The following is a 20,534-nucleotide window of genomic DNA, read 5'->3' as shown; positions in this document are numbered from 1 at the left end:
GGAACTTGTAAATAAACTGAGTGCCTTCGGTATGGGCCCTAAAGCGACTTTCTGGGTTGGGAACTTGCTGAGTGGAAGGCTATGCTTTGTTGCCTTCCACTCATCAAGTTCCCAACTCAGAAAGTCACTTTAGGGCCCATACCGAAGGTACTCAGTTTATTTACAAGTTCCCCGTGCAGAATTGTGTCAAAGGCTTTGCTAAAATCTAACACCTTCCTTTAATCCAACTTTCTGGTCACCCAGTCAAACCAATCAGATTTGTTCCAACAAAATTTACCTCTAGTAAATTCCAAAATCAAAAAAAGATGACTAAGAAACATTAGAAACTGTTATTCCACCAGAGCTATTGTTGCAAAAAGAACTGCCTGAAAGGGTGTCTAAACTTTCCTACCTGCCATATTAACTACTATATGCATGAGAGAGATTTGCATATAATGAGGTGACAGGCATGCAAATCTGCTTCATGCATATTCATTAGGGCTATCCTGAAAACACGAATTGGCCTGGTGGTCCTCCAGGACAGGGTTGGGAACCACTGCTCTAGCATATGTCTGATAGCCAAATTACTCTAGGGCTGATTCAAGCCTTTCATGCATCTGATATGCAACTTAGCCAATACAACTGGTTGGATCCACATTTTCCATTCAACAGTTTCAAGAGCAGGCATGAAGTGTAAGCAATCTTACAAAACCACCAGCAGATATTCAACTCATGTCAAACAATTAAAATTATAAATATCAATTTGCTTACAGTCTACAGATAGCATTAATGATCTGATGCTGTAAAAAAATTGCAGCATATGGCCCCTTGAGTTTCTCCTACCTTCAGATAGTGGCTTTGTTTCAGTGCTAGGCAGCACTTCCATTGTCTGATAAATTTGGTTAACAGAAGATAGTTTTTCTGTAGAATGAGCCTCTGTGCTAGTCCCTTGACTGCACTGAAATCTTTTCACCAGGGCTAGAGATCCAGATATATTTGAACACAAGCAGTGGAAGCGGTAGAGGCTGCAACACTGTGAAGATGGAAGGTAAAAATGTCTGTGCAATATCGACCAAGGTCCGACTGATTGTTGTTGTAATCCTTGTATACAATGCACGACTTCCCATCTCTTTAACAAAGAACACCACGGGGTTAGCCGGTGTCCCAACAGAACTGTCCGCCACATATCTGTGGAATAAAATAATAAAACAAAAACACAGATAATGTAGGCTCTTCATACAAATTTATGAAAGGTGCTCTGTTAAATGTTCAGGACTACAAGACAAGTAACAAATGTCAGATTTTTTTTTAACGCGTGCCCTTTTTACAAAGTTAAAATGGGGCCAGAAATCAGATTATCAAGCTGCATTAGGGATTTTTATTTCAGACCGCTATGGTAAAAGTTCTTATGCTCATAGAATTCCTATGAGCATTGGAGCTTTTACCACAGCAACCCGCAATAAAAAACCCTAATGCAGCCTGATAAAGGGGGCCTTTAAGGGGTGAAAATAACAGCAAAACAAAGATACAACTTCCACAGTGCTGATCAGACCCATACTATTAATTTTTTAGCAGGCATTTTTGCATGCTTCTTCTTACATTTTTATACAGATGATTTTTTTCTTAAAATTACAAGAGACAGCTGTGCAGATATTCTATACTTTTACTAAATGACTGAGCTGAAGCTGTTCAAATCAATTTCTCCATCTGCAATGTAGAGAACATTTTGTACCATTCTTATCAGGATGGCAGTAAAATGACCAAGGATGTGGCCTCTCTGCTTGTGAAATTTATGGGACCTTGATATTTCCAAAACTGTATTCTAAACAATCCTGAAGAATAACCAGTGACCACTTTCAATCAATTGAGAAAAAAATGTTTGTTTTGCTTGTTCATCATCAGGCCTCTCCCTGAAATTTTTTTGGCCTTCCAACGGAATCAGTATCTGCCCAAAGAGGACCTATGAGCTCTCATTCCCAACCATCTATGGATTTTTCTTCAAAAGCTGAGATAACTCCCCCCCCCCCGAAAGACAAGTAAACCAGACCACATACAGAGAACAGCAGCAGTTATAGAGCTGTCAGTTCCAAGCCATTACAGTATTCTATGGATCAGATGGTGAAGTAGAGTCTGTAATTGCCAAAAAAAGTTGTCAGAGACTGAGAAAATATGATGCAAAGATACAGAAATATTTCCCATTGTATTGGGAGTCACAGGTCTGATTAAGGCCATTTCCAGGCACACCTTGATACTTAGGGCTCCTTTTATCAAGCTGCGCTACGGGGGTTAGCGCGTTGGACATTTCATCACACGCTAACCCCTGCGGCAAGCCAAAATACTAACGCCTCATCAATGGAAGTGCTAGCGACTACTGCGGCAGGCGGTTTAACGCGTGGTATTCCGCGTGTTAAACCCCTACCGCGCCTTGATAAAAGGACCCCTTAATATGTGGCTCATTTGCAAAGCACTTAAAACATACATGAAGGACCATTTTCAAAAATGAAGTTCAAGTCCAATTTGGATGTTTCTTGCAAAATATCCAAAATTGGGGACAGAGAAATTGCACATTTTCAAACCTGGACGGCTAGGTTGCCAGAACGTCCAACTTTATACCCCATTTTCGACCACAGACATGTCCAACTTAGAAACATTCAAATGTAGACCATTTAGATATGGGAGGGGTCAGCATTCTAATGGACCAGCCATATAGACATGTCAACATAAACCCCTTATAATTTATGGTGAGAGTCCTCCACAACTCCCCTAAAACCTACTATACCTACCTGACTACCACCCCAATAGTCCTTATGGATGTATAGTAAAGTTTTGGTGCCTCATAGTCTACACCACAAATATAGTAGTTAGGGTGGCTTATGGGCCTGGCTCCTCCTCTCTTTGGCTAAGTAGCCCACAAACCGGGCTACTTAAGACATCTGAGAGATGCTCTAGTAGGCTTTTCCATACTAGATGCTGCTGTTCTAGAGACAGATATGTACTATTTCATTTTAAGTTTTGGGGGGTGGGAGTGGGTTAGAGACAACTGGAGGAGTGTGTGTGTGTGTGTGTGTGTGGGGGGGTCCAGTAGTCATTTAGTCAGTTTGGGCACCTGGACACTTTTAAAACAATTCTAGTCTGAAATGTCAAGGATGTCCTTGGAATGGTTCGATTACAGCAGCAAGATGGCCAAATCTAAGCCTTCCCAAAGCCCACCCATAGTTGTCCTCTGACATGTCCCTTTATCACTTAGACATTCAGGAGGGAGAACGTCCCAGAAAACGTCTATACTTTTTTGTTTCAATTATTGGCACTTAGATGTTTTAGCGAGAAAAACATCCAAATGCTGATTTTTTGGGGCGTTTTGAAAATGCTCCTAAAAAGTCCCATAGAAACCTATGGTATTTTCTGTGTCTAAGTGCTTTGAAAATGACCTCCTATATGTACTGGATGGATGGGATCAGATGGTTTGCGGGACGAGGACCAAGCTCGCGAGGACGGGATGGAGACAAATTTTTCCCCCGTGTCATTCTCTAGGCTCTGCCACGAATCGATTTTGACTACGTGCGGGCGAGCGGGGTGTCAGTCGGGCTGACATAGCTGTCGTAGCGCAAGCGGGCGCAGGGTATGGTTCTCTAAAGAAATCTTAATCGTTGTACTGCTGATCGTTGGCTCTTTTGACTAATGAGTTTGCCTACCACTGCTTTAAGGCATCCTTAGTGTATCAGTAATTTTTTTCACTGCACCCTTGAGTCAGAAGAAATACATAATAGTTCCCTCCCCCATGGTCTTGTATCTCTTTCCTCTCCTTTCCACCCCAATCTGGCATCTCTCTCCTCTCTTTTCCTTCCCTCTCTCCTCTTAACATTCCCTTTCCTTTTGTTTCTTTCCTTGATCTAGCATCTGTCTCCTTCCTCCCCCCTCCCAATTTAGTGGCTTTCTCATTTACCCCTCCCAAATGAGTGTGGTATTTCTCTGCAAGGGGCATTTCTCTGCATCTCTCTTTCCTTCCCCACACTGCAGCTTGAAATCCTTGGGCCACCTGCAGCTTAAACAAACTGCCTTTGGCAGCCCCTGAAGCTTTCTCCTCTGTTTCAACTTCCTGTCCGCACAAACGCAGGATGCTGTGGCAAAAGGAAAGCTTCCAGGTCATTTTGGCAGTGCATTTAAGCTGCTAGTGGCTGCCCGAAGATTGCAAGCTGCAACTTGGGGAAGGGAGGTGGGATGCCAGACTGGCAACTCGTTTGAGTCTTCTCTGCAGTACCCCTTGTGAGTTCATCGCACCATGCACACCATTTGGGAAAACACTGGCCTAATGGTTAGAGCACCAGATTGAGAGCCGGGGAAGCTCAGTTCAAATCTTACTGCTGCTCCTTGTGATCTTAGGCAAGTGAGTTCTCTACTACTTATCATTTGTATAGCACTGCTAAATATAAATTAAAAGCCAAAAGCCAATGACTGAATACAAAGCTTCTAAAGCAAACCTACCTCAAAAGTTTCGAACGCTGACACAATAAACAAATAGAATACAAATTACCATCATGTGTGCTGGCAGAAAAAAAACCCCACAATAGCACATACTACAGCAGCAGAAGCCTGTAGCTGTTTACTGCCAAAAAGCAAAAACTTAGCTGTTCCTATCAGTGCATTAGCAGTAATTAGATCATGAACTGACAGGAAGGGAGGCATTAAAAAATAATATACATTGCCATGTGAGGCCCCACCTCCATCCTTCCCAAAATCCCATTCCTTGATATTTCTAGCCCCCTAAAAAGACCTCAATCTACCAAACAGCCCTTATCTATAGTGGATGCTCCCAACCTCCTCCTCCCCCAAAACAAATAATCCTGGTGTCTAGTGGTAATCCTAACCCTCTTCGAGAAAAGACAGGAATGATAACATGGAGACAGGAATAATCGGGAATCTTTGGAAAATAGAAGTGCCTGACCCTTTGTGGTGTATCCTGGGACACACTGCATAGGGTTAGTCTGCCACACAAGGGACTTTGTTCCCCCCTATTTAGCAGTCCAGCCTAGCATCAGGCCAGATCGCTAATAACCTCATTAGTATCCATTTTCATTCAAGGTGTACTGATACCCAACATGAGGTTTTATTTCAGGGTACCCAGAAACTTTCACTTATGACAGCTTTCTGCATCAGCCCTTTGATTTTAAGCCTTTCAAAGACAAGGAAATACAGTACCTAGCATATGACAGTAACTTACCTTAGAGGTATTAAGCTAAATCCAGATAAATAAATATGAAATGCTTCTGCTTACATCCTTTTGCTCTAGAGGATGTCAACTCCTGAGAGCTAATAAAGGAATATATTAAGTTAGTCCAACAAAAACTGTACAGCTTTAGCTGAATAGTTACAACACATAGTAGGTTTTATTTACAGAATCTGCATGCAGAAATCAAAACTTTTAAAACTGTGTTCTTCCCCATACCAGAATACTGGTAAGGCAGGAAAAAAAACCCCAAAGTCTTTTTGTTTGTTGAAAGAGTACACATATTCATTGTAGTAGTGACGAAATGTTTTGATGTGGTGCCATCGATTACCTTTTTTTTTTTTTTTTTTTACACTGCAAATATTGTTGTTACACATAGTAACAGAATTACGGTCTGCAGGCTGTAACCTGAATACGTAAACCACGCACTGGGAGGTTTTATGCTGTACAATTCAAAGTTCTATTAAAGAAAAATTGTAAAACTGGCTTATAAATACATTTCTTGTTTTTACAAGTAAACTTATTAGTAAAAAAATCACCACCCTAACATTCTGAGTTAAGACTTTGCTTACAATGCCAAAACGCAATCTTTCATCACAATTGTTTTATTTTATTTTTTTTAAAACTTTATTTACAACTTGTTACATAACTTCTTCTTGATACTAACCAAGTTAAGATGGGTCTCAAACGGAATTTGCTACTGGATGCACATCCTTCCCAAGTTCACCTACCTGTACAATATCGTTTGGATTAGAACGAAAAAATGGAGGCTTCAACACCCCCCCCCCCCTCCCCATGTTAATCTATATTCTTGATAGCTAATGTCTCCAGTTCGACACACAAATAACCTTTTTTTCTCTTTAAGATAGTCACCGTAGAGCAGAAAACATACGACTACCAAAAGCTGCACTTCACCACTCTATAAACACACTAATCACACATTCTACTGTACTATATTGATGGGCCTCCCACGTGCCTTCCTTTTTTTGCAGGACTTCCTGTCCGGACGAGCCCATCCTCAGCAGTTGCTGGGGTGAGGGTTGGGGGAAGCAGGTCGTGTTTTCTTTTTCCTTAGAGCCCGTTCCCTGCCCCTCTCCTTTCGTCTCTTCTTCGGGGAGCACTTGCCGTCACGTCTCTGGCTTCGTTCTTGCGCGGCCCCAACCCGGGAGGAGGCGGAGATGGAGCAGTAAGAATTTCTCCCCCCCCCCAGTGGAGAAGTGTCGTTTCGCCTGTCAGGCGCGTGCTGGCGAGGCGGCGGCAGGGGGCGGGCTCCGTATAGGACCGGCGGGGAGCGCCGCGCCACTGATGCCTTTGGGGATGGCATCTGGCATGAGAGCGCGGACGCTAAGCAAGAACGACGCCAACTACAAAGTGCACTTCAGGATGATCAACGAGCAGCAAGTGGAGGACATCACCATCGACTTCTTTTACCGGCCGCACACCATAACCCTGCTCACTTTCACCATCATCAGTCTCATGTATTTCGCCTTCACGCGGTAAGAGCGCGGGCTCCGAGCCCCGACGTGCTTTGGGTGCAACGCGGGGTTCGTCTCGTGCGCAAAGGAGCCCACTTTATAAGGCCAGTGCAAACGAGTTATACATCCCCTAGACGTATTCAAGGAGTTTGCTCAATATTGGGGGGGGGGGGGGGCTCGGGCTCAAGCTCAAGCTCCAATGGGTACGTGTGTGGAATATGTAGAAAGCGTGCTCAGAGGTGTGACTCTCCCTCCGTGCGCCAAGATGGGTTGCGATCCCGCGGCTTGCAGCACCCGCAGGGCCGGTCTGTCACAACGGACCGTTTTTGGCGTGCCGCTTTCTTTCCTCGGCTGGGGCACAGGCTGCTCAGTAACGCAGGGTCTCTAGCGCGAAGTGGTTATGGAAAACTGAAGGAGGCCACAAAACTGGCAGTGTCACATACTGGCTGCTCTGTTATCGCTGATGTATGTATACACAGTCCATACATCGTATAAGATCACAAAGTGTTCTTGGGGTAGTACATCTTGCTCGTTTCTTAAACCACACTCTGTCACTCGTATCGCATCTGCTCCTAATTTGTATTCAGGGTTACTTTGGTGAACTGCAATCATGCTTGGGGTTTTTGATTGTTTTTTTTTTGTGTGTGTGTGTGTGAAGGGCACGCTTTCTATCCATTTTGGCTGCTCATAGCAGCTGTATAGGGGACAGTACTTGTCAAAACGCTGCTGTTTTTCCCTGGTCTCGAATTGGTCTGTTTTGGATGCAGATGTAATGAGGTAGGCAAAGACCAAATGCTGTCTAGGAAGAACTGTATCCCTCCATTATGCACTTATTAAACAGATCTGAAGGAGTTAACACCCTGTTCTGGCAGAGAGGAGTGTTGAAGTACTGTAGCAACATCATAACAATAGAGTTGCTTCCTTACCTATTAAGAGGCCAATATGCACTGATTACAGAAACAGTCTTGATGATTTTAAATTCAATAAACAGTTTTATTCTAATTTCAAGGTAGCAAAAACTGATGACTAGCTGATGAACAGATGACTGTATTTGGTGCTTATCCTGATATATTCTTGATCATATGGTGATTCATGAGAATTGAATTATGCTAGATCTTTTCTAGGTACTTTTTGTCCTAATTTGGCTGGAAGCCACTAGTATAATGCTTGAGTTGTTGGGAAGGAATTGCTGAATACCTTTTGGCTTTATTTCTTGTTTTCAAAGGCAATCTTGTACTTGCTGTAAAATCTGCCTCCCTTCTGTTCACTTTGGAGTTAGATCAAAGTGGTACTTTAATCCATATTCATCCTACCATTAGTTAATAGTTTCATGTTTTGAAAAAATCCTAAATCCATGGAACAAAGCTTATCTCTTGTGTTTGTAAAATGCTATCTGTCTCTCGTGACCCTGTATAAAATGTTTTAATTATGGTAGATGTAAGCATTTTCTTAAAGTGGTATAGTTTTTGTAATAGAGCAAAGGAATATACGGTAATATTGGAAAAGAACATAGTTCTTACCATTTGTGAATGTAGTATCTCTTTCTAAATAGCTCATGGCCGAGAATGAGGCACTCCCTACAAGAAGTCTTTGAGGTCCCATACAACTTAACATACCTTCACCCAGAAAACAGCAACAATCATACCTTCACAAATTCTTTGGATCAAAAAGGGAGGGGTGGGGGAATATTTACTCCTGGCGGAATTTTGCGCAATTGCACAGCACAGAATTCTGTATCTGCGCAGACCCCCATCCCACCCTTCCCCTCCTTCTTCCTTGTGCGGATCTGGCCACTCTCCTCTCCTTGATCTCCACAGTTTGGCATCTCTCTCCCTCTCTTCACTGGCTTAGAATCATTTCCTCCTTTTCTGGTCTTGGTCACTCTCTCTTCTCTCTACCATCCCCTCACCCCCACTTATAGGTCCATCATTTGTCCCCTAACCCCACCCACCACCTCTCTTGCTTGCACCCTGAATCCCTTTCCTGATCTCCCTGATCTCACATCTCTCTCTCAGGTCCAGCATCTCTTCCTTTTCACCCCCTTTCCCTTCTACTTACGGTCCAGCATCCATGTCTCCTCCCCTCTCCTCCCCCTGCAGGACTAGTATCTATGTCCCCTCTTCTCCCCCTGCCACTTGCAGTCCAATATCCATGTCCCCTCTTATCCCCCCATCATCGGCTTAGCTTCCATGTCCCCGTCCCCTCCTCCTCCCCCGCGCAGATTGGCCTCTCTCCCTCCAACCAAACTCTCCTCTCCAGTGAGATCAGACATACCTGCAGTCCTCCCAGAATAGCGGCGGTGGCAGCCAGCCAGCAGAGGCAGTGCTGTGAACAGGCTGCTTGCATTTGGCCCAGCCAGGGCCTTCCCTCTACTGCATCACTTGTAGATAGATGACGCGGCAGAGGGAAGATCCTGGCAGAGCCCCAGGTATGTCTGATCTCACGGGAGAGTGGGGTTTGGTTGAAGGAAGAGAGGACTATTGGGGTTGTAGACAGGTGGGTATTGGGGGGGGGCTCACCATAACCTATAAGGGAGTTCTGGTGACATGTTTATGTGGCACCCTTTTTGTGAAGTTCACAGCAGTGCCCTATAAGGTTTCCCTCTGCTCTATTGCCATGTCTGGGTGGCCAGTCCATTACATTTCTGGCCCCTCCCACATCCAAAAGGTCTTGTTTTGGACGTTTGGGACTTGAACAAATTTTGGGTTGAGAATTCGGTAAAAAGATAGACATAGTGGTGGTCTGGACTATCAAATGCTTGGACGTACAGAGATGATTTTCGGCAAAAAATATTTTAGATGTATTTTTCGAGAATGGACATTTTGCCGCTGCCCACTTTGGGCGACTAGTACCCTATGTCCAAATCGGACTTAGACGTTTCTTTGGTTATGGTTTAGGCCAAAACTAAGCATTTTCAGTCTAAGGCAAAAAATTGTGCTGTGTCCTTTTTGTCTTCCTCCCTTCATTAAATGGGAGTTGCCTCTCCTCTACCCCCCCCCCCCCCGGCAGCCTAACTATATATGCGCCTTTTTGAGCCTGTGTTATAATCCCTGGCAGTCTAGTAGAGCTATAATAATTAATAGTAGTGGTATTAATGGTCTAGTGTTAAGGCAGGTATGATCCTTAGTCGCTGACTGCTTTAGAAATGATTGCTGTGGTTTCTAGTGGCAATCTCATGAGGCAAGACTGCAACAAGAGGTCAAGGCAGCCATTTTGAGAGTAGAGCTGATATGGATAGGGGCTACTGAGGGTCACGCCTGCCTGGAACTCCACAACTAGGGATTGTAAGGTAGTCGGGGGGATGGGGGTTTACTTTATTTATTTATTTATTTATTTATTTTGTGCAATGTGATTGCAAATAATGTAGTTAATGATGATGATCTTGCATAGTAGTTTATATGGTAAACTAGTTGTTTAGCCCGTTACATTAACGGGTGCTAGAATATATGTGTAGACTTAGGCATTTCTTTCTTTTTTTCTCTTCTTTTATATTTATTTCTGTATATTTGTCTTTATTTCTCTCTTCCTGCCCTCTTTCTGTCTCACTCTCTGGCCCCCTGTCTGTCTGTTTTTCTTTATGTCTCTCTCTCTATGCCCCGTTTGTCTGTCTGTCTTTTTTCTGTCTCTCTCCCCCTGTCTATCTTCACTTCTCCCTTTCTTTTACCTCCCCCCTGTCTAGCAGCACCCCTTCAATGCTTTCCCCATGTCCAGTAGTACCCCTTCTCCCTGCCTAGCATCCGATAGGCCGTGCATCATCGGGGCTTTTGCTAGGACAGGCCGACTCGCATTATCGAAGTGGGCCAGCCTAGCAAATGCCCCACGGCCGCACAGCTCCATGGGAGTGACAGAGTGGGTGTAGGCGTCAGCGACGGAGGAGGAGGCTGACACTAAGCTTTCTCTCTATTCCTCATCTGTCTCGGCAGCAGGTTCCCTCAGTTACTGAGGTCGGGTTCCTCAGTGAGTGTTGGGTATTGCAATTTGTCGCTGCCTTTTTTTAAAGTTAAAGCCCGACTGGCTGCCGAGGTTTTGTTCCCACAGCAATATTTCCTCTCAGGCAGGAACGTTGCTGGGGAAACATTTGCAGGCTCCTACTGCGCATGTGGGGACACGGCACCACGGAGGCACGGGAACACGGGAATTGAAGTGTGCATGCGCGCTAAGGGTATTATTATAGCGGATAAAGTACTCCAAAGAACATAAAAATAGCCATACTGGGTCAGACCAATGGTCCATCTAGCCCAGTATCCTGTTTCCACAGTGGCCACCAATACAGATCACAAGTACTTGGCAGAAACCCAAATAGTAGCAACCCCCATGTCTGTCTCAATAGCAGACTATGGACTTTTCCTCCAGGAAGTTGTCCAGACCTTTTTTTTTTAAACTCATCTTTGTTCACCGCTGTTATCACATTCTTTGGCAACGAGTTCTAGAGCTTAACTATTCGTTGAGTGAAAAAATATTTCCTCCTAATCTAATCTAATCTAAACCTTAAGTTTATATACCGCATCATCTCCATGAGAATGGAGCTCGACACGGTTTACAAGAATAGTCCCTTTGCCCAAGAATTTCCTCTCAGTCCCTTTGTCCAAAAGATCCCACTCGGTCCCAAGCTCTCTTTTGCAATGTCCTTGCTCAGTATCATTTTTTGATACCAATGTCCGGTGTGTCGAGGCCAGATCGACCTCCGGCTTTCCCCAGAAAGCCTTCGATAAGGTACCACATGAGCGGTTGCTCAGGAAGCTATGGAATCACGGGGTGCGAGGGGAGGTCCACCGATGGATCAAAAACTGGCTGGCAGACAGGAAGCAGAGGGTTGGTGTAAAGGGCCACTACTCGGACTGGCAAGGGGTCACGAGCGGGGTTCCTCAAGGGTCAGTGCTGGGACCGCTCCTGTTTAACATATTCATTGACGACCTGGAGGCGGGAACAAAATGTGAGGTCATCAAATTCGCAGATGACACCAAACTATTCAGCAAGGTTGAAACCACGGTAGATTGCGAGGATCTCCAAAGGGATCTTACGACACTGGAAGAATGGGCGAAAAAGTGGCAAATGAGCTTCAACGTAGGGAAATGCAAGGTCATGCATATAGGGAGAAGGAACCCGATGTTCACTTACAAAATGGGGGGATCAATGCTAGGGGTCAGTAAGCTGGAAAGAGACCTGGGAGTGATGGTAGACACGACATTGAAGGCGTCGGCACAGTGCGCCACAGCCTCGAGGAAAGCAAACCAAATGTTAGGTATCATTAAGAAGGGTATCTCGACCAGAACGAAGGAAGTCATCCTGCCACTGTACCGGGCTATGGTGCGCCTGCATCTGGAATACTGTGTACAGTACTGGTCACCGTACCTCAAAAAGGACATGGCAATGCTTGAGGGAGTCCAGAGAAGAGCAACTAAACTGATTAAGGGTATGGAAAACCTTACATACACTGACAGACTGAAGAAGCTGGGGCTGTTCTCCCTGGAAAAGCGGAGACTCAGAGGAGATATGATAGAGACCTTCAAGATCCTGAGGGGCATCGAAAAGGTTGACAAGGACAGATTTTTCAATGTGAAAGAAACCACAAGAACAAGGGGACACTCGATGAAATTGAAGGGGGACAGGTTTAGAACAAACGCAAGGAAATTCTTTTTCACACAGAGGGTGGTGGACACATGGAACACCCTTCCGGAGGCCGTGATAGGAAATAGCACAGTACAGGGTTTCAAGGAAGACCTGGATAGGTTCCTGGAGGACAAAGGGATTGAGGGGTACAGATAAGAGCAGTGGAAGGTTTAGAGATAAGTGTAGAGGTAGGTATAAAATTAGTCAGGGACCACTGCTCAGGCACTATGCCTGATGGGCCGCCGCGTGAGCGGACCGCTGGGCGGGATGGACCTCTGGTCTGCCCCGGCGGAGGCGACTACTTATGTTCTTATGTTTAACTTAAAATAGTGGGTAGAGAAGAAGAAAAAGGATTACATGAACTTATGTGTAGAAGGAGGGAGAGAAAGGGGGGAAGGATAGAGCTACAATTTGCTGAAAAGCCAGGTTTTCAGTTGTTTGCGGAATAACTGAAGGGAGCTCAGGTTCCACAGCGGGGTGGTCAGGTCGTTCCAAAGACCTGTGATTTTGAAGAGAAGGGATTTTCCCAGTTTGCCTGAATAGTGGATGCCTATGTGTTTTAAAGGTATTTCCATGTAATTTCACTAAGTGTCCCCTAGTCTTTGTAATTTTTGAAAGAACAAAAAAAATCGATTCACCTGTTCAATATCATTCAGGATTTTATAGACCTCAATCATATTCCCCCCTAGCCATCTCATCCAAGCTGAAGAGCCCTAAACTTTATCCTTTCCTCAGAGGAGTTTCATCCCCTTAATTATTTTGGTCACTCTTCTGTGAACCTTTTCTAATTCCACAATATCTATTTTGAGATACGGTGACCAGAATTGAACGCAATATTCAAGGTCACACTTTGGAGTGATAGAGGCATCAACCATTTGGTATAGTAAAGATAATTCTTGTGCAACATTACTAGTTGTGTTGACATTCCCCATTAGTTGTGAGGATTGTAGAGAGCCAACTGTTTTCATGCTCCACCTCCCATGGGATGAGCTCCTCTCCCTCAGTCTTACTCTTTACAAGTGAGTAGTAGGGAGCTTGTCCATTCTACTCAAGTGTAATCTTTATTCCAGTGCAATAGGTGAGACATTCTAGAAAGATGGGTAGTATCCCCATAGCCATGTGCATCTGCAGAAGGACACCACTCCTGATTTTTCCTTTTGCCTCTGCTGTACTTCACTGGGCTCCTTAGCTCCACCTTAAGTTCTTTCTTTCTGCATGCATGCATGCAGGGGTGTTTGTCTGCTCTTCCTATTTTATTATTGTATTCGGTGTATTTTTCATCCATTTTTCGGGGTTTCTGGTGCTTTTAGTGTTTTTTCAGCTTTGTCTGCTTTGAGAACACACAGACTTCAGTCTGTAGCTGACAGGCCGATCCCAGTGGGAGCCTATTAGCCAGCCTGCATAGTTTTCTTTGGAGCTCAGGACCATCCCTGAAGTGGTCTCACCTACTGTTAAGCAGGGGTTGAGCACAGGCAGTTGGGCGCTCTTAGGAGACTCTGCTTTCTCGCCTCCGCCCATTCCGGTGTGCGTCCGTTGGTCCGCAGGAGTGGAGGTGCAGTTAGACTTAGAAGATCAGTTTTGCAGAGGCATTCCCAGCATGAGGCAGTGATTCTCTCATCCAGCTACTGTTAGAGAGCTGAGACAGGCTGCAGCACAGAACCTCAGTCCTGAAACTATGTATCTTCATGCAGCCAGAGATGCCCCGGGGTGATCGGGATCATCTGCAGCACAGAGCCTCTGGATTTTTTTTTTTAAACACCCCAAAAATAAGAGATTATGTACTTACCCTGGTAAGCTCTTTTCCAGTAGATAGGCGAGACATTCTAGACCAGACATGGGCAAACTACGGCCTGCAGGCCAAATCCAGCCCGTTTTGGTTTTTAATCCAGCCCGCGGCTGCAGGAAGGGACTAGCCAGTGTTGGTGCTCATCAGCTGCTAGTGTGTGAGGCCCGCAGAGAGACTGTGGGAAAGAGAGTGAGAGAGTGCAAACGAGCAAAGTCAGCCTTCTGTGGCTCTGCCTGACGTTATGGGGGGAGGGAGGGAGTGGTGCACAGCACGATTTGGAAGATGTCTTCAAAGGTGCGGCCTGAGGTTCCCCTTCACGGCTTAGACGGGTGGACCTGGATCAGGCCCTTCCAACTTCTTTATCATGACTCCTGACAACTGTGACTTCCTCTCTCCTGAGACTGCTGGGGTGGATGTGAACGTATCTTGTGGCGCCATTGGCTGGATGCTTCCTTTGCCGCCTCAGTCGTCGGTGCTCACCTAAATATTGTGTGGCCAGGTGGTGCTGGTGTCAGGAGTCTTTCCTTGGCCTGCTTCTTCTTCGGGGACCCTCTCTTGGCTGTTCGGGTCTTGATCTTCTCCTCCCTGGCATCTGTTTGTCTGGTCTGCTTTCTGCTTCGGCCCATTGGGGAAGGTCCTGCTTTCAGCTGCCTCTTGTCACAGCCATCATAGGAAGATCTGGTCAGGATTAATGACAGGCCAGCTTGCCAGTGACAACGTTATTAATGACAGTGGCCAGCTTGCTGTTCTGACAACACTATTGTTTTAATTGTTCTTTTATCTTTTATTTATTCTGTTTGATTATAATTCATATATTCATCTTGTTACTTACTATTTATTTTTTGTAATGTAACTTTTATTTTTATCTTTTCTGGATACTTTGTTTTTCTTTGAGGGTTCTTCCTCCAATTTATCTTTTAATATAAGCTATCTTTTTTATTGAAATTTATTAATGTATCCAAACAAGTATATAGGTAATGGGAATTTACACAAAAAATATAGAAATGTTATTTCTTAATACAACTTAAATCAGTCATAGAAAATCAGAAATCCCATCAAACCCACATCATTGAGGAGAAAGAATTACATTACATAATGACATAAAATTTAGTAATCAATAAGGGATAACACCCTCAATTTTATAGAGGCATTTAACTATTTAAACTCCTATTTTCATTGAAATTATCATAACCAAAAAAAGGAAAATTCTACTCCAACTTACAAAAAGGGGGGTTACTAAGAATGTTCAAGAAAATAATTGAATAGGATCAAAAAATACGTAATCCTTATCCTGAAAAGTTATCAAATACTTACATGGAAATTTCAGAATGTGGCACCGGATTCCACTACCTTAGATTTCAAAGCTAAAAAAGCTTTTCGTCTAAGTGGGGTTACTCTTGCCACATCTGGAAATATTTGGATTCTAGCCCCACAAAACATTACCTGTTTATTTTTAAAATATAGCTTCATTATCAGTACCTTGTCACTCTCATTTGTACATGAAACTAAGAGGGTAGACCTGGTTTGTATTGTATCTTGTGAGTCTTCAAGAAATTCCTTCAAATTCATATCAATAGAAGCCAATTGGTCTAGTCTTTGTTCCACTGTAATTTTTTGTTTCTTAGGTATATAATAATGTGTAGAAATAGGTACTGATTCAGAGTTACTCAACCCCAAAACCTCTCTGAGATACTTACGAAAAAGAATCTCAGGAGAGATCAAACGTGTTTCAGGAAAATTAATCAGTCGCAAGTTTCTTGTCCTTATAGCATTTTCCATTATTTCTAGTTTAAAATGTATAGAATGTGAATCCTTTATTTCTGACATGGAAGATGCTTGTAGGTTAGAAACTTGCTTCTCTATCTTAATTGTGCGTTCATCCAAAACTTTAATATTAGAATCAACATTCACTAGTTTTCCTACCACCTCCTTTGAAAAATCCTGAGACTGAGTCATGACTAATTTCAACATTTTCTCCATCCTGATATTAATTTGCCACAAGTCTTTTAAAGTCACTTACTGTTTATTTTCTTCAGAGATTTCCAGATCCTCAACCATTGGTATGATTTGAGGCATTTTTTCATATGATACTACATGGGCAGTCTGGGGCATTGGGGCTTCCTTAGAAGCACTAGTACCAACTTCGGATGCCAGTTGAACAGGATTTAAAGGAGGGAGATGAGGAGTTCTTTCAGGAGAGCTAAGTGAGGCTCCTGAAAATTGTTCTGATCTCTTAGTCTGTTTAATATTAACCTCAATAGATGTCAAATGTTTATCCATTGGGCCTGAAGATACAGGAGTCGAGACTTTAACTTTTGCTTTACGTTTCCCCATTAGAAGAAAATTTTTGCAATATCATTATACAGACATAAATCAAAGGGGAGACCATTCACTAACCTCGCACCAACTGGCTCCAAGGAGCTCCCAAGGAGCCTGGCGTGCCCCTTAGGGCACGCGTCTGTGGCCGTGTGCCACAGAGGCTGCAGCGTTTTTAAGTCAGATGGCAGGGGCCTTGCTGATGGTATAGGTGCCCCTCTCAGTGCCTGCCCGATTTGCAGCACTGTTTGGAACTTTAAAACGCTGAGAAGACAGGGTAGCAGCAGGTAATAGGCATGAAAGCCCCTCTCTCCAACTGCAGACACCTCAGAAGTATGCTTTCTCTCCCCGCTATCTCTTTATCTTATCTCTAACTTTCCTATCTCCAATGGAGTTCCTTTCCTAATTTATCTGTATTTTATTGTAAACCGCTTAGATCTGTAATATGCTTAAGCGGTGTATTAATTGTTAATAAAACATAAACATGGGCTGCACGCTGAGCGTTGAGGACAAGGCGGCCAAGGTGAGGAGCAAGATCGACTGGAGTCTGCACGAGGATGGCGAGAAGGCGCCCTGCGAGGTCACGCTCCTGCTGTTGGGTAAGAAGCATCTGCCTTGGCACTCTCTAAGACTACTCCCTCCCTCCCTCCTTCAGACTGGAAAACAGCTAACAGGACTCTTCAATCTGTCCCTAAGTTCGGGGAGAGTCCCTATAGACTGGAAAACAGCTAACGTCATTCCACTGCACAAAAAGGGTTGCAGGGTAGAGGCTGCAAACTACAGACCGGTGAGTCTCACATCAATAGTATGAAAACTCATGGAAACACTAATCAAACGTAAATTAGACACAATCTTGGATGAGGAGAATCTACGGGATCCCAGTCAACACGGATTCACCAAGGGTAGGTCCTGCCAATCCAATCTCATCAGCTTCTTTGACTGGGTAACAAAACAGTTAGACTTGGGAGAATCCGTGGACGTCGTATACCTAGACTTCAGCAAAGCTTTCGATAGTGTCCCGCATCGCAGGCTGTTGAGCAAGATGAAATCAATGGGGCTGGGAGAAACACTAACTACATGGGTCAATGACTGGCTGAGTGGCAGACATCAGAGGGTGGTAGTTAATGGTACCCTCTCTAAAACATCGGAGGTGACCAGTGGAGTACCTCAGGGCTCAGTCTTGGGCCCGCTCCTTTTCAACATATTCATAGGTGACCTAACTCAGGGGCTTCAAGGTAAGGTAACATTATTCGCTGACGACGCCAAACTATGCAATATAGTGAGAGATGGCAATTCACCCGATAATATGACACAGGACCTACATTTGTTGGAGCTTTGGTCCTCGACCTGGCAGCTGGGCTTCAACGCTAAGAATATTTTGCACCTTGGCAGCAGAAATCCGTGCAGAACTTACACCTTGAATGGTGAGCTCTTAGCTAGAACTTCAACAGAACGAGACTTGGGAGTGATCATTAGCGTAGACATGAAAACTGCTGATCATGTGGAGAAGGCATCATCTAAGGCAAGACAGTTGTTAGGTTGCATCCACAGGAGTTTCGTCAGCCGGAAGCCTGAAGTCATAATGCCATTATACAGAACCATGGTGAGACCTCATTTGGAATACTGTGTGCAATTCTGGAGGCCACACTACCGAAAAGATGTGCTGAGAGTAGAGTCGGTGCAACGGATGGCCACCAGGATGGTCTCGGGGCTCAAGGATCTATCATACGAGGAAAGGCTGAAAAATTTGCGGCTGTACTCAGGGAGAGAGGAGACATGATCGAGACGTTAAGTATATTACCGGCTGTATCGAGATGGAAGAAGAGATTCTCTTTCTCAAAGGACCCTCAGCCACAAGAGGGCATCCGCTCAAACTCAGGGGCGGGAAATTTCATGGCGACACCAGGAAATATTTCTTCACCGAGAGAGTGGTTGATCCTTGGAACGAGCTCCTGGTGCAGGTGATCGAGGCAAACAGCGTGCAAGAATTTAAGAGCAAATGGGATGCCCATGTGGGATCCCTTAGAGAGTTAAGCCAAGGGAACCTGTCACCAGGAGTGGGATCCCTAGGTTAGTAGACTTGGGGGTGGGTCAGTAGAGTGGGCAGACCTGATGGGCTATGGCCCTTATCTGCCGTCATCTTCTATGTTTCTCTGCTAATGCTCTCCTTACACCTATGCCGTCAACGGTGACACAGGAAATGCGAGCTTTCCTCCACATGCCCTTTCACTTGGTCGCTGCAGTGCCAGAAAGTTTGCTAGAGCTCCCGACTCCCCCCTTCTTTCCGACCAGCCCTGGCTGGGTTAAAAAAAAAATAGGTTTGGACAAACTCCTTGAGGAACAGTCCACAAACTGTTGTAAAACAGAATGGAATCTTGCCCCCCTTCGTCACCTCCTCCCCTCCCGGTCGCCTGGCCCCTCTATCAAATTTAAGAACCCATTGTAGCCCACGAGTCAAAAAGTTTGCCCACCCCTGTGCTAGACAGATGGGTAGTATCCCCATTGCTGCATGCATCTGCAGAAGGAATCCACTTCAGATTTTTCTTATTGCCTCTGCTGTATTTCACTGGACTCCTTAGCTCCAGCTGCATATGCCTCCTACAAGGAAGTGCTCATGATTGGCACTCCAGCTTTGTTTCCCTGATTGGTGGATGTACAGAGCTCTCCCATGTGAGTGGCAATCAGCATCTGGTATGCTGAGGGATCGAAGAAGCTTAGAGTGAACATTGGAACAAAGGTAGGCTGGCATTTCATTGGGAACCCCGGAGAACGAGCGTCCATCCCTACAGGAGTCCCGTGAACCTGGGGGGTACCCGCAGGATTCCTGCGATCCTCGTTCCCATGCAGACATCTAATCCACACACATACTGACTGGCAGGCTTTTGGTGATACCAATATTTGTGCACCGAATAGCATTCTAGCACATGTGTAGATATGTGCCAATACAGTTTTATTTTTCCTGCTCAGACCTATGTGGCTATAGCTGTCCTTCACACAGAATCATCATCTTTCTTGTTCTGTCTGTTTGTTGGGGTTTTTTTTTTTTTTTTTAGCCAGTGCTCTTCAAGGAGGCTACCAAAATGGTATTAGGTACTGTTATGTTTACAGTAGAGAACAAATAGGCATTAATTCCTTAAAGACACTACTGCAAAAATACAATTTAGCCCTTCACAATGCAGGAACTGAGGTGGTGTAGCTTAGTCTTAGTTTCTGCACTTTTATTTTTTTTAAACATCATTTATTAAATATCTCAGAAGCAAACTGCATCGCTTCCTGTTTTGTGACTGACTAGTCACATGACATTCTAAGACATGCCATCTTATCATTTCTTCTTCCCCATCCATTTCTCGTGAAAATATGAAAGTACGGAAACTTTTTGATGAACCTTTGTACTATTGATTTTAACATGCTATATATTGGTGTTTAACTCATGGACTAGCTTCTGTGCATTTTTTTCTGTATCCTGCATGCACAAAATTGTCTGCATTCAGACATCATTCTAACTCCACACCAATGTCCATGCGCTTTTTCTGCATCAGCCCTTTTTGATTTTAAGCACCATTAAACTCATGGGACAGTGTTACTTGGCGTGTTAAATGCAGTTATTTATTCATTTATTTCTTTAAACATTTATAAATCACTTATAATCTAAGTGGTTTACATACAGGTACGCAAGCATTTGTCCCTATCTGTCCTGGTAGGCTCACACTCTGTCTAATGTACCTGGGGCCATGGGGGGATTAAGTGACTTGCCCAGGGTCACAAGGAGTGGCATGGGATTTGAACCTACAACCTCAGGGTGCTGAGGCCGTAGCTCTAACCACTGCACCACACACTCCCCAGTTGGTCTTCTTTCTGTATTTCAACTTAGATTTACAATTACTTTATTCAACCTAAGGGTTTAATTGTTTTTATTCTGAATCTCAAATATTATTTAAATAAACACTGTGCTTTTCTTTCTAGGGAAGACACAAGCCCAGAGGACAATATTTGGAAGGGCATCCTGTCTGTGATTTTCTTCTTCCTAATTATCAGCCTTTTGGCTTTCCCAAATGGTAAGTGACGTTGTGCAGTGTACATCACAGACCTGTTTTTCATTCTTAAAGGAGTCCTTGTAATCCAGCACAGTCTGCTTTTTAACTAA

The 20,534-nt window shown here is 44.2% G+C and overlaps 2 protein-coding genes across 2 annotated transcripts in view; one reads left to right on the top strand and one right to left on the bottom strand.

Annotated features, from left to right (window-relative positions):
- The window catches only part of MTERF3 (mitochondrial transcription termination factor 3), a 90,348-nt gene extending 84,176 nt beyond the window's left edge, over positions 1-6,172 (bottom strand). Inside the window, exons 1-3 of the mRNA XM_033933166.1 lie at positions 5,871-6,172; positions 5,198-5,286; positions 823-1,167 (exon numbers count right to left, since the gene is read on the bottom strand). Coding sequence (XP_033789057.1) covers positions 823-1,165 — 343 coding nt within the window. The 5' untranslated portion in view covers positions 1,166-1,167; positions 5,198-5,286; positions 5,871-6,172. The remainder of the gene's footprint in view (positions 1-822; positions 1,168-5,197; positions 5,287-5,870) is intronic.
- A 57-nt stretch (positions 6,173-6,229) lies between these two features.
- Positions 6,230-20,534, top strand: part of PTDSS1 (phosphatidylserine synthase 1) — a 150,483-nt gene continuing 136,178 nt past the window's right edge. The window contains exons 1-2 of the mRNA XM_033933165.1: positions 6,230-6,699; positions 20,354-20,445. Of these exons, the coding sequence (XP_033789056.1) occupies positions 6,509-6,699; positions 20,354-20,445 (283 nt within the window). The 5' untranslated portion in view covers positions 6,230-6,508. The remainder of the gene's footprint in view (positions 6,700-20,353; positions 20,446-20,534) is intronic.

This window comes from Geotrypetes seraphini, chromosome 2, assembly GCF_902459505.1.
Source record: "Geotrypetes seraphini chromosome 2, aGeoSer1.1, whole genome shotgun sequence".
Classification (NCBI taxonomy): Eukaryota; Metazoa; Chordata; class Amphibia; order Gymnophiona; family Dermophiidae; genus Geotrypetes; species Geotrypetes seraphini.
This window is presented reverse-complemented; position numbering and strand designations above follow the sequence as displayed.